At 37.3% G+C, this 11,239-nt stretch overlaps 2 protein-coding genes across 3 annotated transcripts in view; one reads left to right on the top strand and one right to left on the bottom strand.

The window, feature by feature from the left end:
* The window catches only part of LOC104714246 (cullin-1), a 6,375-nt gene extending 2,999 nt beyond the window's left edge, over window positions 1-3,376 (bottom strand). The window contains exons 1-14 of one of the 2 annotated variants that reach the window (XM_010431542.2): window positions 3,169-3,375; window positions 2,563-2,730; window positions 2,378-2,477; window positions 2,002-2,187; window positions 1,867-1,914; window positions 1,579-1,782; window positions 1,423-1,500; window positions 1,152-1,241; window positions 985-1,065; window positions 804-863; window positions 686-715; window positions 488-574; window positions 248-397; window positions 109-164 (exon numbers count right to left, since the gene is read on the bottom strand). In XM_010431542.2, the coding sequence (XP_010429844.1) occupies window positions 109-164; window positions 248-397; window positions 488-574; window positions 686-715; window positions 804-863; window positions 985-1,065; window positions 1,152-1,241; window positions 1,423-1,500; window positions 1,579-1,782; window positions 1,867-1,914; window positions 2,002-2,187; window positions 2,378-2,477; window positions 2,563-2,693 (1,301 nt within the window). In that variant the 5' untranslated portion in view covers window positions 2,694-2,730; window positions 3,169-3,375. Of the gene's footprint in view, window positions 1-108; window positions 165-247; window positions 398-487; window positions 575-685; window positions 716-803; window positions 864-984; window positions 1,066-1,151; window positions 1,242-1,422; window positions 1,501-1,578; window positions 1,783-1,866; window positions 1,915-2,001; window positions 2,188-2,377; window positions 2,478-2,562; window positions 2,731-3,168 lie in introns of both variants that reach the window. The other variant, XM_019233409.1, reaches the window with a different exon arrangement.
* LOC104714234 (homeobox protein LUMINIDEPENDENS-like) lies at window positions 3,647-9,567 on the top strand. Its single transcript, XM_010431532.2, has 14 exons — window positions 3,647-3,702; window positions 3,832-3,993; window positions 4,346-4,373; window positions 4,658-4,788; window positions 4,917-5,284; window positions 5,377-5,470; window positions 5,556-5,649; window positions 5,747-5,876; window positions 5,976-6,009; window positions 6,086-6,129; window positions 6,220-6,308; window positions 7,320-7,820; window positions 7,957-8,471; window positions 8,770-9,567. The coding sequence occupies exons 2-14, from the start codon at window positions 3,841-3,843 to the stop codon at window positions 9,364-9,366; spliced, it is 2,778 nt and encodes a 925-aa protein (XP_010429834.1). The 5' UTR covers window positions 3,647-3,702; window positions 3,832-3,840; the 3' UTR covers window positions 9,367-9,567.

Genomic DNA, 11,239 nt, shown 5'->3' with positions numbered 1-11,239 from the left:
TAATACTATGTTGTTGGAAGGTAGTATAAACAAAAAATTTGCAAAACAAAGATCAGAAGCCAAAAAGCCGGATTTACAGATAAATCAAGACTGGAATGGGAGATAAACCTGTAGAACTCGGCAAAAAGATCCTTGTCACTTATATAAGCGAGCAATTTGACAACCTGTAACAACATTATAAAATTCAGGACCGATTCCAGGAGAGCAGAAAAGAGATAAGCAAAAACAGTTTTACGCAAAGGTGTACCTTCTCAAGCGTATCTTCAATAGCTTCATCACTCAGCTTTTCACTTCCCCCCTTCTTGAGAATATTGTCGCAAAATGTTGCAAGTAATTCAGCACTTGAACTTCCAGCGACTGTTTTGTTACAGAAAATCTCAAATGCCTCTTTCAAAGCCTATAATGTGTTTCAAGAAACTTGGTTAGTTACACATCATAAACTTGAATAAGATAGGCGCATGACAAGTACGTAGGAAGTACATCAGACCTTATGGAAGAGGGTGTGGTTCTGGAAACACTCGGTGACATAGACCATGTATTTATCATGAAGTTCGATCACTTTTCTGATAAGAACCTGATAAGAGTCAGAGGATAAGTAAATCGTAAAACAATTTTATCTCCCAAAATAAAAGTGAGTGACTAGATTCCCAAATATCTAAACTATTTAATCAGTTTCTAATTTTACCTGTTCCTGGACGCTAGCAGTATTTGCAGCCTGTGGAATAAAAAAGATCTCAGCAATCACAAGTGAAGCAGACAAAACAAAAGAGTTATCCAAATGTAACAAGTAAAATAATACGAACCTGATTAGTAGCCGTATCTTCGGCCTGTTGGACAAGAGCGTTACCCTCAGCTGTGACATGCTGCATACAATAACAAGTTACAGTTAATGGGGTACAATTTATAAGCGAACTAAAATAGAACATGAAGGAAAGCCAATCCCTTCAGTAATCATAATTAACAGAATGAAGATAGGTAAGTAACCTGCTTAAAAATGTTTGCAACGGGTTCCAAACCTCGCACAATTTTATGGTAAAGCCTGTACATCCTGGACAGGTCATCCACCTGAAAGTAAACAAATATACTCCATCAAATACAGAATTCCACACACTATCCCACTAACAATAGAGAACAAAAAATACTTGCTTTACCTTGTCATCTCTTAGCAATGCCCGGCAACCTGAGTGCTCTTTTTCTAGAAGCTGATTTGCATATACAACCAACAGTTCATGTTGTACTTTCTGCGCACAAAAGATAACTATATAAGTCAAGACATAAAATAATATAAGCCAAGACTACACAATTCCGGAGTCTGAAAAGTAACGATGCAAAGTTAAGGCTATGCAAGAATAAGATTCCTTCATCAAACGTAATAGTACATGTTAAACTAAATAATGTAGTGCATATTGTATCATAAACAACCTCAACCAGCTTTGGCTCACTGCTTGAGTGAAGGTAGTTAGCGACTCTCTCCCTCTCCTTCTTTAGACATTCTTCAGACTGGAACATGAAAGCACAAAAGTTAATGACTACATTTAACTAGTGTGAAAATTAAGAAAATGATGTCAAGAGTCATGCCTTCAACATGTAATCAGGGCAAGAATCTTCCTGGATCCAGCTTGATGCCTTGCGAGAATAGTAAGATGCTGTATCCTGAAGCATGAAGCTTTCGAAATCTTCTTCATATCTTTCCATCTGTCCCATTCCAATCTCTACATAGATATCTAATACGTTTTTCAGTAGCGCCCTATCAATATGCTCACCCTCCCGTTCTTTATCCACCTGACAGAAGAACATTTCATGTTAGACACTGTATCAAGCAACCAAAGTTGGATATAACTAAACATTATTGAAGGCATAACTTACAAGTGCTATCACAGCTTCTTTGACCTTAGAATGCAACTCATTATAAACCTGAAGGAAACAAAATCAAGGAAAAGTTAAACATATGTTTAAATAAAACGGAAAGCTATACTAAAATCACAAGAATGAATGCCGTACCAGGTCACGGAAGCATGTCAGACCAACTTCATTCAGTGGTGGAAGTGATCTCCGAGCAATGAAGTAACGGTCGAGATAGTAGAAGAAGCGAGATAGCCATCTAACCATAACTTTATGGTTCGACCATCTTTTAACCAGCTCCCGCAGCATAAATTCATCATGCTTCTCCCTCAAAGCAGGTAATACCTAGAAAACAGAAAACAAGAGAGCAATAATCAAAACCATTTCATCAGCTTAAGAATCAAGAGGGTACAAGACTTCTTAACATATGAAATCGTGCAAAAAAGTAATATCTCAAGATTCAGACAATGAGTGAAGGTAGTAAAAAAACTTCACAGGGAATTTAAATTAGAATCAAAATATCAATCAGACTCACAGTTGAGTTGATATATTCCTCAAATGCTTCACGATACTTGTCATAAAGCTGCTGCGAGTAATCATGAGGAGGCTTCTGGGTGCACATATTGTAGATAGTTCTGAAAATCACATAAAACTCCATCATAAGTACCGGTTTACAAGCAACTAAACTGATATATGGTAATAAACAAATATAAAACTTACGTGTAAAGCATCATATACTGCTCGGAGTCAAATTGTGGCTCAGGCAATCCTTCCAGAATCCGTTTCAGCTTGGTAATACCAGTCTGCATATAGTCCCATCCTTGCTCCAAGTCAATCGTCTTGCGCTCCATGTTGACAAACAACTTGTCAAGCTCACCTGACTCCAAACTAACCAAAGAAACAAGGAGAAAACCAAAATTTAGAACACCGATAACAACAAGAATCACAAGGAAACGATAGATGCTAGTATAAGACATTTAACAACCACATTTTCAAATTCAAAACTAATTTCAACAACGAACACAAATCAAAACTACAAGATTGTATAGAATACGAAGCCAAACAAAGTATAATACACCAAGGGATACTCGAGAAACAAACAATCCCAGAAACCTAACGCAATCCAAAGAGACCGATGTAACCCTAGCACAATCCCGATCCCAAACAAACTCAAATAAAAAAAACCTAGATACACGAAACAAACAAAGACAATGATCCAAAAAATCAACCGTCAAAAAGGAACAAAACAATCGTGAAATCGAGAGACGAGTAGAGCGATAACACGAGATCTTAAACCCTAAATCAGACAAAAAGGCGTCGCCGTACCTCTAAACAAGACGGTGACGATTCCGATTCTACAGGATCGGCGAGAGCAGCTGCTGCGATCGAGAAATAAGCGAGAGAGAGAGAGAGAATCAAAACCCTGAGAATCGTTCAGAAAAAAAAAGGCGTAATATAGAGAGAAAGAGAGAGAGAGGAGGAGACGAGACCCTTTGACAAGGGCGGTGAAAAGAAAATAAAAGGATATCTCTCCTCTGGGTAACAAACTCCTTTCTCTTCTAAATAATTATTTTCAAGGTCATAGATTTTTTATTATATTTTTTTCACAAAATAAAAAGATAAAATAATTAATTATTAATTATGTTCTTTCTTTTTTTATTATGTCAACAGATTTATTAATATTAAACAACCTTTTTGCTTGCAGATCTGCTTCAAAACGCAGCGTTTTAGGTTTTTCTTTTGTATACAGTAGTAGTAACTTATTTACTTTTATGCCCCCTTATTTTGCTGTCCTTTACTCAAACCCAAACCCTAACTCGGATTCGATTTTTTTTTTCTTCCCGAGAATCGGAAAATTAGGTAGCCATGTTCATAGAATTCATCGTCTCACCACGACGTTTTTGAATCACTAGTCGTAGATACAGACGTATATTCATTCACTGATGCACATTTTGAATTCGGTTTGCGTATTGGTCTTCGAGTTTTCAGTCGGCGGCCATGGACGAGATAGAAATCGGGAGCTCGGTGGAGTCTTTGATGGAGCTATTGGATTCGCAGAAGGAGCTTTTCCATAGCCAGATCGATCAGCTCCAAGATGTTGTCGTTGCCCAATGCAAACTCACCGGCGTTAACCCTCTCGCGCAAGAAATGGTATCGATACTTCTTTTTTATTTGTTTTGGGTAATGGTGTTTTTTGGCGATATGGGCAAAGTTGAGAAGGTTAAGTTAATCGGGTTTTGGGGTAAATTCGGTTTAAGGGTATTGAGTCTAGCAAACATAGAGGTGTTTTTTGTATACATTCTTATAGCTCGACCTCGTTGCTTCTTCTGTGAATTTGGTTAGCTTCGGTGATGAAAACTTTGCTTCACAGTTTAACTTCTGGTCCCGTTTGTACTGTAATGGTGATGGTTCAGCTGTTTATAAGTTACTTCTCCCTTGTCAAGTAATCATTTGTATCATCTCTGTTAAAGGCATTGATTGTGTTTTGCTTCTATTTTTGCAGGCTGCTGGTGCTTTGTCCATTAAAATTGGTGAGTCTTGTTTGGATTCGTGGGATCTTTTGGCATAATCATGCATATTACCGGACATGTACATATGGACTGATTTTGTTCCCCTTCAAGCAATTTTTTTAGTTTGTTTTTCGTATACTAAGTTTATCACTGCTATCCTTTCATGATTTCATTTCTTCCTCTCTTTGTCTTGAAGGCGTATCACAGAAAGTATTTCAATTTGTTGTTGATGTGTTCCTTAAACAAGCACACTCAACTGTTGCTTACTTGATACCTCGTATCTGATGAAGTTTTAAATATTTCAGGAAAGCGGCCAAGAGACTTGTTGAATCCAAAGGCTGCTAAGTATCTACAAGCAGTTTTCGCAGTTAAAGATGCTATTAGTAAGAGGGAATCTCGGGAGATAAGTGCTCTATTTGGTATCACAGTCGCCCAGGTATTGTTCTTCTTCTTGATAAGTATGTGTTTGGCGATGCGTTTTGAATTATATGTCAGTTTTGATCTGTCGTGTTGAGGTTGCTCATGAGACTTTGGTGGTATCCCTATTATTTTTTTCAATGGCAGGTTCGAGATTTTTTTGTTACTCAAAAGACAAGGGTAAGGAAACAGGTCAGGCTTTCAAGAGAGAAGCTAATTTTGCCCAATTCAGATGCTATACGAGGTGATGGTGTTCCGGAAAATAACAATGCCACAAATCATGTTGATCCCGTTCCCTTGAACTCTGTACATCCAGAGGCATGTTCTATAAGTTGGGGTGAAGGTGAAACAGTGACACTTATGCCACCCGAGGATATTCCACCCGACATCAGTGACTCCGACAAATACTTTGTTGAGAATATATTTTCTCTATTGGGTAAAGAAGAAACATTTTCAGGCCAAGTGAAATTAATGGAGTGGATCATGCAGATACAAGATTCTTCCGTACTGATCTGGTACTAATTGAGTGTTTTCTTTCACTCAATGTCTTATATATTTTATATTTTCCGTATTTCCATCTTGAATGTCATTTTCTGTGTGTGCACAGGTTTTTATCAAAAGGAGGGGTTTTGATACTTACAACATGGTTGAGTCAAGCTGCTGCTGAAGAGCAAACAAGTGTCTTACTCCTTATCCTGAAGGTACTAGCTTAATATACTTGCAGCCGGATTGCTGTAAAGAAACCAAAAATTGTTGTATTATGGATAACTGATATATAGCACGCAGGTTCTTTGTCATTTGCCTCTTCACAAAGCATCTCCTGAAAATATGTCAGCCATATTGCAAAGCGTCAATGGACTTCGTTTCTATAGGACGTCAGGTGTAATTTCTTATAAACTTAAATGCTGTGTTACTTTCATTAATGCCAAAGTTCGTGTTGTGATTTCTTCGATTTCATTATCTGATTTGAAGATCAGACATATCAAACAGGGCAAAAGGTTTGTTATCAAGATGGACAAAGTTATTTGCGAAAATCCAAGCAATGAAGAAACAGAATCGTAACAATTCGCAAATTGATTCGCAGAGTCAATTGCTTCTGAAACAGAGGCAAGTTGTGGTTTATGTGTTGGCTAGATACTTTTTGCTTACCTCCAATTTTGTTGTTTAGTGACTTTTTTACTCATTGAATTCTGCCTTGTTATGCAGTATTGCCGAAATCATGGGTGATACTAGTAATCCTGTAAGTGGGGCATACATTAATCTTTTCCTATTATTTGCACTACATCAGTTCGATAAACCTGTTTTCGTTGTAACAGGAAGATATACTTAGCCTTACAAATGGAAGGTCAGAGAATGTCAGGTATCAGTTTGATTTTTAACTTGCATCTAGAATATGTACTCTTTTGATGGTTAGGTGATCTCAGAAATATTGGTTGTATTTTTGGTCCAGGAGGATTGAATCGTCACAGGGTCCAAAATTGTTACTTACTTCTGCAGATGATTCCACCAAGAAACACATGCTTGGTTCAACTCCATCATGTATCCTTATGTTTGACCTCTTTTTTTTGAAGCACCAAATGTTTACATTCTCTCATTTCATTGGAAAAGTTAGCATTTTCAACTCATAGACTGCTTGTGTTATTGAGTCGGTATTATACATGTGAAACCTGCCATGTCAAGAGCGTAGCCAGATACTTCGCTTCATGTTATGGTCCTTTTCCTAGCAAAAATAAANTCATTATCTGATTTGAAGATCAGACATATCAAACAGGGCAAAAGGTTTGTTATCAAGATGGACAAAGTTATTTGCGAAAATCCAAGCAATGAAGAAACAGAATCGTAACAATTCGCAAATTGATTCGCAGAGTCAATTGCTTCTGAAACAGAGGCAAGTTGTGGTTTATGTGTTGGCTAGATACTTTTTGCTTACCTCCAATTTTGTTGTTTAGTGACTTTTTTACTCATTGAATTCTGCCTTGTTATGCAGTATTGCCGAAATCATGGGTGATACTAGTAATCCTGTAAGTGGGGCATACATTAATCTTTTCCTATTATTTGCACTACATCAGTTCGATAAACCTGTTTTCGTTGTAACAGGAAGATATACTTAGCCTTACAAATGGAAGGTCAGAGAATGTCAGGTATCAGTTTGATTTTTAACTTGCATCTAGAATATGTACTCTTTTGATGGTTAGGTGATCTCAGAAATATTGGTTGTATTTTTGGTCCAGGAGGATTGAATCGTCACAGGGTCCAAAATTGTTACTTACTTCTGCAGATGATTCCACCAAGAAACACATGCTTGGTTCAACTCCATCATGTATCCTTATGTTTGACCTCTTTTTTTTGAAGCACCAAATGTTTACATTCTCTCATTTCATTGGAAAAGTTAGCATTTTCAACTCATAGACTGCTTGTGTTATTGAGTCGGTATTATACATGTGAAACCTGCCATGTCAAGAGCGTAGCCAGATACTTCGCTTCATGTTATGGTCCTTTTCCTAGCAAAAATAAATCTTTGCTTCAAAGTGTTTCCTTAGCTTGGAGCAGATAACAAAGAACGTAGGAAAGTACAGATGGTGGAACAACCAGGCCAAAAAGCTGCTGGAAAGAGTCCTCAGACAGTAAGAATAGGAACTTCAAGTCGAAGCCGCCCTATGTCTGCTGATGATATTCAGAAAGCAAAGATGCGCGCCCTTTATATGCAGAGCAAGAATAGTAAAAAGGATCCTTTACCAAGTGCCATTGGTGATTCGAAAACCATTGTTCCTGAGAAGCCATTGGCTCTTCAGTCATCCAAGGATTTTCCACCTAGTCAGAACAGTGAAGCTAAGACTGAAGATACAAATGTACCTTCAGTTGAACCTTCAGCTATTCAGCCCGTTAATGGACCAGCCATAATTGTCCCGATACAAACTGATGAAATTAAAAAACCCTTTTTAACACCTTCTAAAAGCATTTCTAATAAGGTGGGAATTTTGGTGAAAATGAGTCCACAAACTATTCTCAAGAATTGCAAGAGAATACAGATTGATTGGCATGTACCTCCAGGTATACCATTCTTCAGATTTCTATCTCATTGACCACTTATGGAATAAGCTGAAAGTGACTTTTCAGGGATATTTCATAAGTTCACTTATATTTTAGTGGTAGTTCAGGTCCCATTCTAATGTCTAGACTTCTGCAGGAATGGAACTTGATGAAGCATGGAGAGTAGCTGCTGGTGGTAATAGCAAGGAGGCTGATGTTCAGAGAAACAGAAACCGGCGAGAAAGAGAAACAACATATCAGTCTCTTCAAAATATACCATTGAACCCTAAGGAACCATGGGACAGGGAAATGGACTATGATGACAGTTTGACCCTTGAAATTCCGTCTCTACAGTCACCGGAAGAAAGTTCAACAGAACCACAGGAATCACTTGATGAACGAAGAACTACTGCCGGTGCTGCCACAACCTCATCATCTATAAGCTGTCCTGAACCTGATCTCGAATTATTAGCTGCGTTACTTAAGAACCCAGATCTTGTTTATGCACTGACTTCTGGCAAGCCCAGTAATTTAGCCGGCCAAGATATGGTAAAACTGCTTGATGTGATTAAGACTGGGGCACCAACTTCGAGTAGTAGCTCAAATAAGCAGGTTGAAGAAAAGGTCGAAGTTTCTCTTCCATCTCCCACTCCAGCAACTAATCCTGGAATGGTGCGTTATTCGAAACCTATACACCCCAAATTCCATGGACATAGCTGGGGAACCCTAATGACAGATCATTGTTGCCAAATGAAATCATATGGTTAATTAATGATGGGAAAAAAACACATATAGATAGAAAAAACAAACAAAAGAACTACAACAAGCTCTAGCTAGCACCAAACCGTTTATTAGTCCTTTCCAGCTGTTAGATCTATAACCTGATGTGTACAGTACCTCCATTACAAGGTGTTCATGTTCACTGTTTCTTATTATGTTACTGAATTAAAGGTGTATTCCATTTTTGCAGAGTGGATGGGGACAAGAAGCAATTCGGAATCCATTTTCTAGGCAAAACCAAGTCGGTGCTGCAGTTGCGAGATCGGGTACTCATCTTCATGTTACCTCAATGCAATGGAAATCAACAAACGAACAAGCGATCCCACGACATGCTACAGCAGCATATAATAACTCGGTCATATTGTCTCACACGGAAAGACAACAACAACAACAACAACAAATGCAACCACAACTTCATCACAATCATCATCTTCAACAACAACCAATCTCAACAACATCGTATGCAGTAAGGGAACCGGTAGGACAAATGGGGACAGCTACATCGTCAGGTTCATGGAGGTCGCAGCAGAGTCAGAACAGTTACTACTCACATCAAGGAAACGAGATTGCATTGGCGTCACAAGCTTCGTCTTACCAAGGGAACAACCAGCAGTACATGAGTAGCAATCGAGAATATGAATCATGGAGTCCTGATCATAGCCCAAGTAGGAACCATCCTAACGTGAGGGGACAACAACAACAACAACAACAACAGCAGCAACAACCATCGAGGAAATATGATTCTTCCTCTCACCCTTATTGGAACCAAAACAAAAGATGGCGTTGAGACAAATATGAAATATGAGATTTTGGTTCGTTTTGATCTTCAACACAGTACTTGTTTGTCAGGGTTCAATTAGCATTTTCACATCTTGAAACACAGATTTTTCATTATTATTATTAACTCACAAAAGAGATAGACAATAAACTGAAAAGAAGAAAGAGTCGATCAAATTAACTTAACTATATTCGGTTTATAGTTTTTCGACTGTCAAATCTTGTTACCATTATTCGTCGAATAAGTTTTGTAATTGAAATTTTGGTGAAGATTGTTAGAATTAACTTTGATCTTATTCTTCTCTCCCAATCCATATTTCCCCGACGAACTAGTACATAAAAAACCAATACGGTTCTGATGACTAAAAGTCCAAACAACCAAAGTACATATCACATGACGAAGCGAGAATATTGCCAGCTTACGCATTTGTTCACTTGTTTTCCTCTGAACCTAAAAAGATGGCTCTAAAATGTCTTCATGGTCCCAATATTAAATCTGTTAAGGTCTTTAAACTCAACAATGACATCAGCTCTTTCCAGCAATTTTGGTCACTTTTAAACATCTAGTTCTTGCAAACCAACATTGTCCAAGCACAAAATACCGAAATTTAAAAGGATTTACATTAGGTCAACCTTACTTGATAAACTTCAGTAGGTCAACCTTAATGTATCTCGACGGGTTATCTTTTCATTTAATCAGTTTACAAAACAGGATACGACAAACTCATTATGATTAATTGCATGATAATTTTATCGTTAAATTAGGTCCCGAGAATGTCACAGTTTCAATTTTGGCCCAATGTAATTTACCTAGCTGTATGTTTTTGCTTATTCGATACCAAATCAAGTAAGCAACCTCTTGAATTAACCTCGTTCAAAGTCGCTTCAAAGTATCACGAACAAGTATTTAATTTAAAACCATAGAACAGAAAAAAAAAACACGAAAAAATTGATTAAAAACCAAAAAACAAATAACAAAAAAGAGAGCCAAATGATCAGATAATTGTAGTCTGAGTTTTGGTCGACAGAATAAATCAATATTTCCGAATAATCATTATCATCATTCCAATTGGCTCTCTTTCTCATCATCATCATCAAATTCAAACAAGCAAATAATAAAAAAAACAGTTTTTTTCCAACGAGAAAACTAAAAATTGTGAAAACATTGTGAAGGCTCAGAAGGATCCATTGGTAAATTTTCTAATCAATGTATTGCCTCATAAAATAGGTATTTTTTCATCATCACTGCCTTCACTCCCAAACCCTAATTCCCTAATTGCTATCCACCAACAACTAAATCAAACCAAAAAACAAAACTCAAAAAAAAATCGAAAGAATCAAAAATTGATTTTTAAGAGAAGACTGAATCAATCATAGCGAACAAAAATAAAAGAAAGACTAGTCGTCTAATCGAATAGAGAGGAGGAGGAGGAATCATCATCGGTACAAAAGAAATGAGTTGAGAGAAGAAAGAGTTTACAGGCGGCAATATATAAGACAGAGGAGAAAGCTAGGGTTTTACAATTTCTTGCGGATGAATCGGGTCGGTTCCGTTCGTTTTAATTGGGCTTTATTAGATTACATTACACTCGGCCCATTAACTATTTTTATATATTTGGCCCGTGAAGTTTTCACTGTTCATTGATGGATGCCACGTAGACCGAGACTGGGGAGAAGAAAAAGAGTAAAAGTTTCAGAAGAAATTTTCCGGGAAAAGGCAAAAGAAAATGTCAGACCGAAACGGATTTATTCTTTCTTCTGGGTCCATTTTTTTAATTTCCCATGGAAACGCACCGTATTGTCAAAGCGATGATAATTGAGAAATTTCTTCGAAAACTTTTTGTGTTGTGTTTACGAAATAAGAAAAAAAAAAAAAAAAAAAA

Source organism: Camelina sativa, chromosome 2 (genome assembly GCF_000633955.1).
Source record: "Camelina sativa cultivar DH55 chromosome 2, Cs, whole genome shotgun sequence".
Classification (NCBI taxonomy): Eukaryota; Viridiplantae; Streptophyta; class Magnoliopsida; order Brassicales; family Brassicaceae; genus Camelina; species Camelina sativa.
This window is presented reverse-complemented; position numbering and strand designations above follow the sequence as displayed.

Coding starts and splice junctions, on each gene's coding strand:
- LOC104714234 (XM_010431532.2), top strand. CDS start 3,841: ATGGACGAGATAGAAATCGGGAGCTCGGTGGAGTCTTTGATGGAGCTA. Junction 5,285..5,376: donor GATTCTTCCGTACTGATCTG/GTACTAATTGAG, acceptor GTGTGTGCACAG/GTTTTTATCAAAAGGAGGGG. Junction 7,821..7,956: donor TGATTGGCATGTACCTCCAG/GTATACCATTCT, acceptor AGACTTCTGCAG/GAATGGAACTTGATGAAGCA.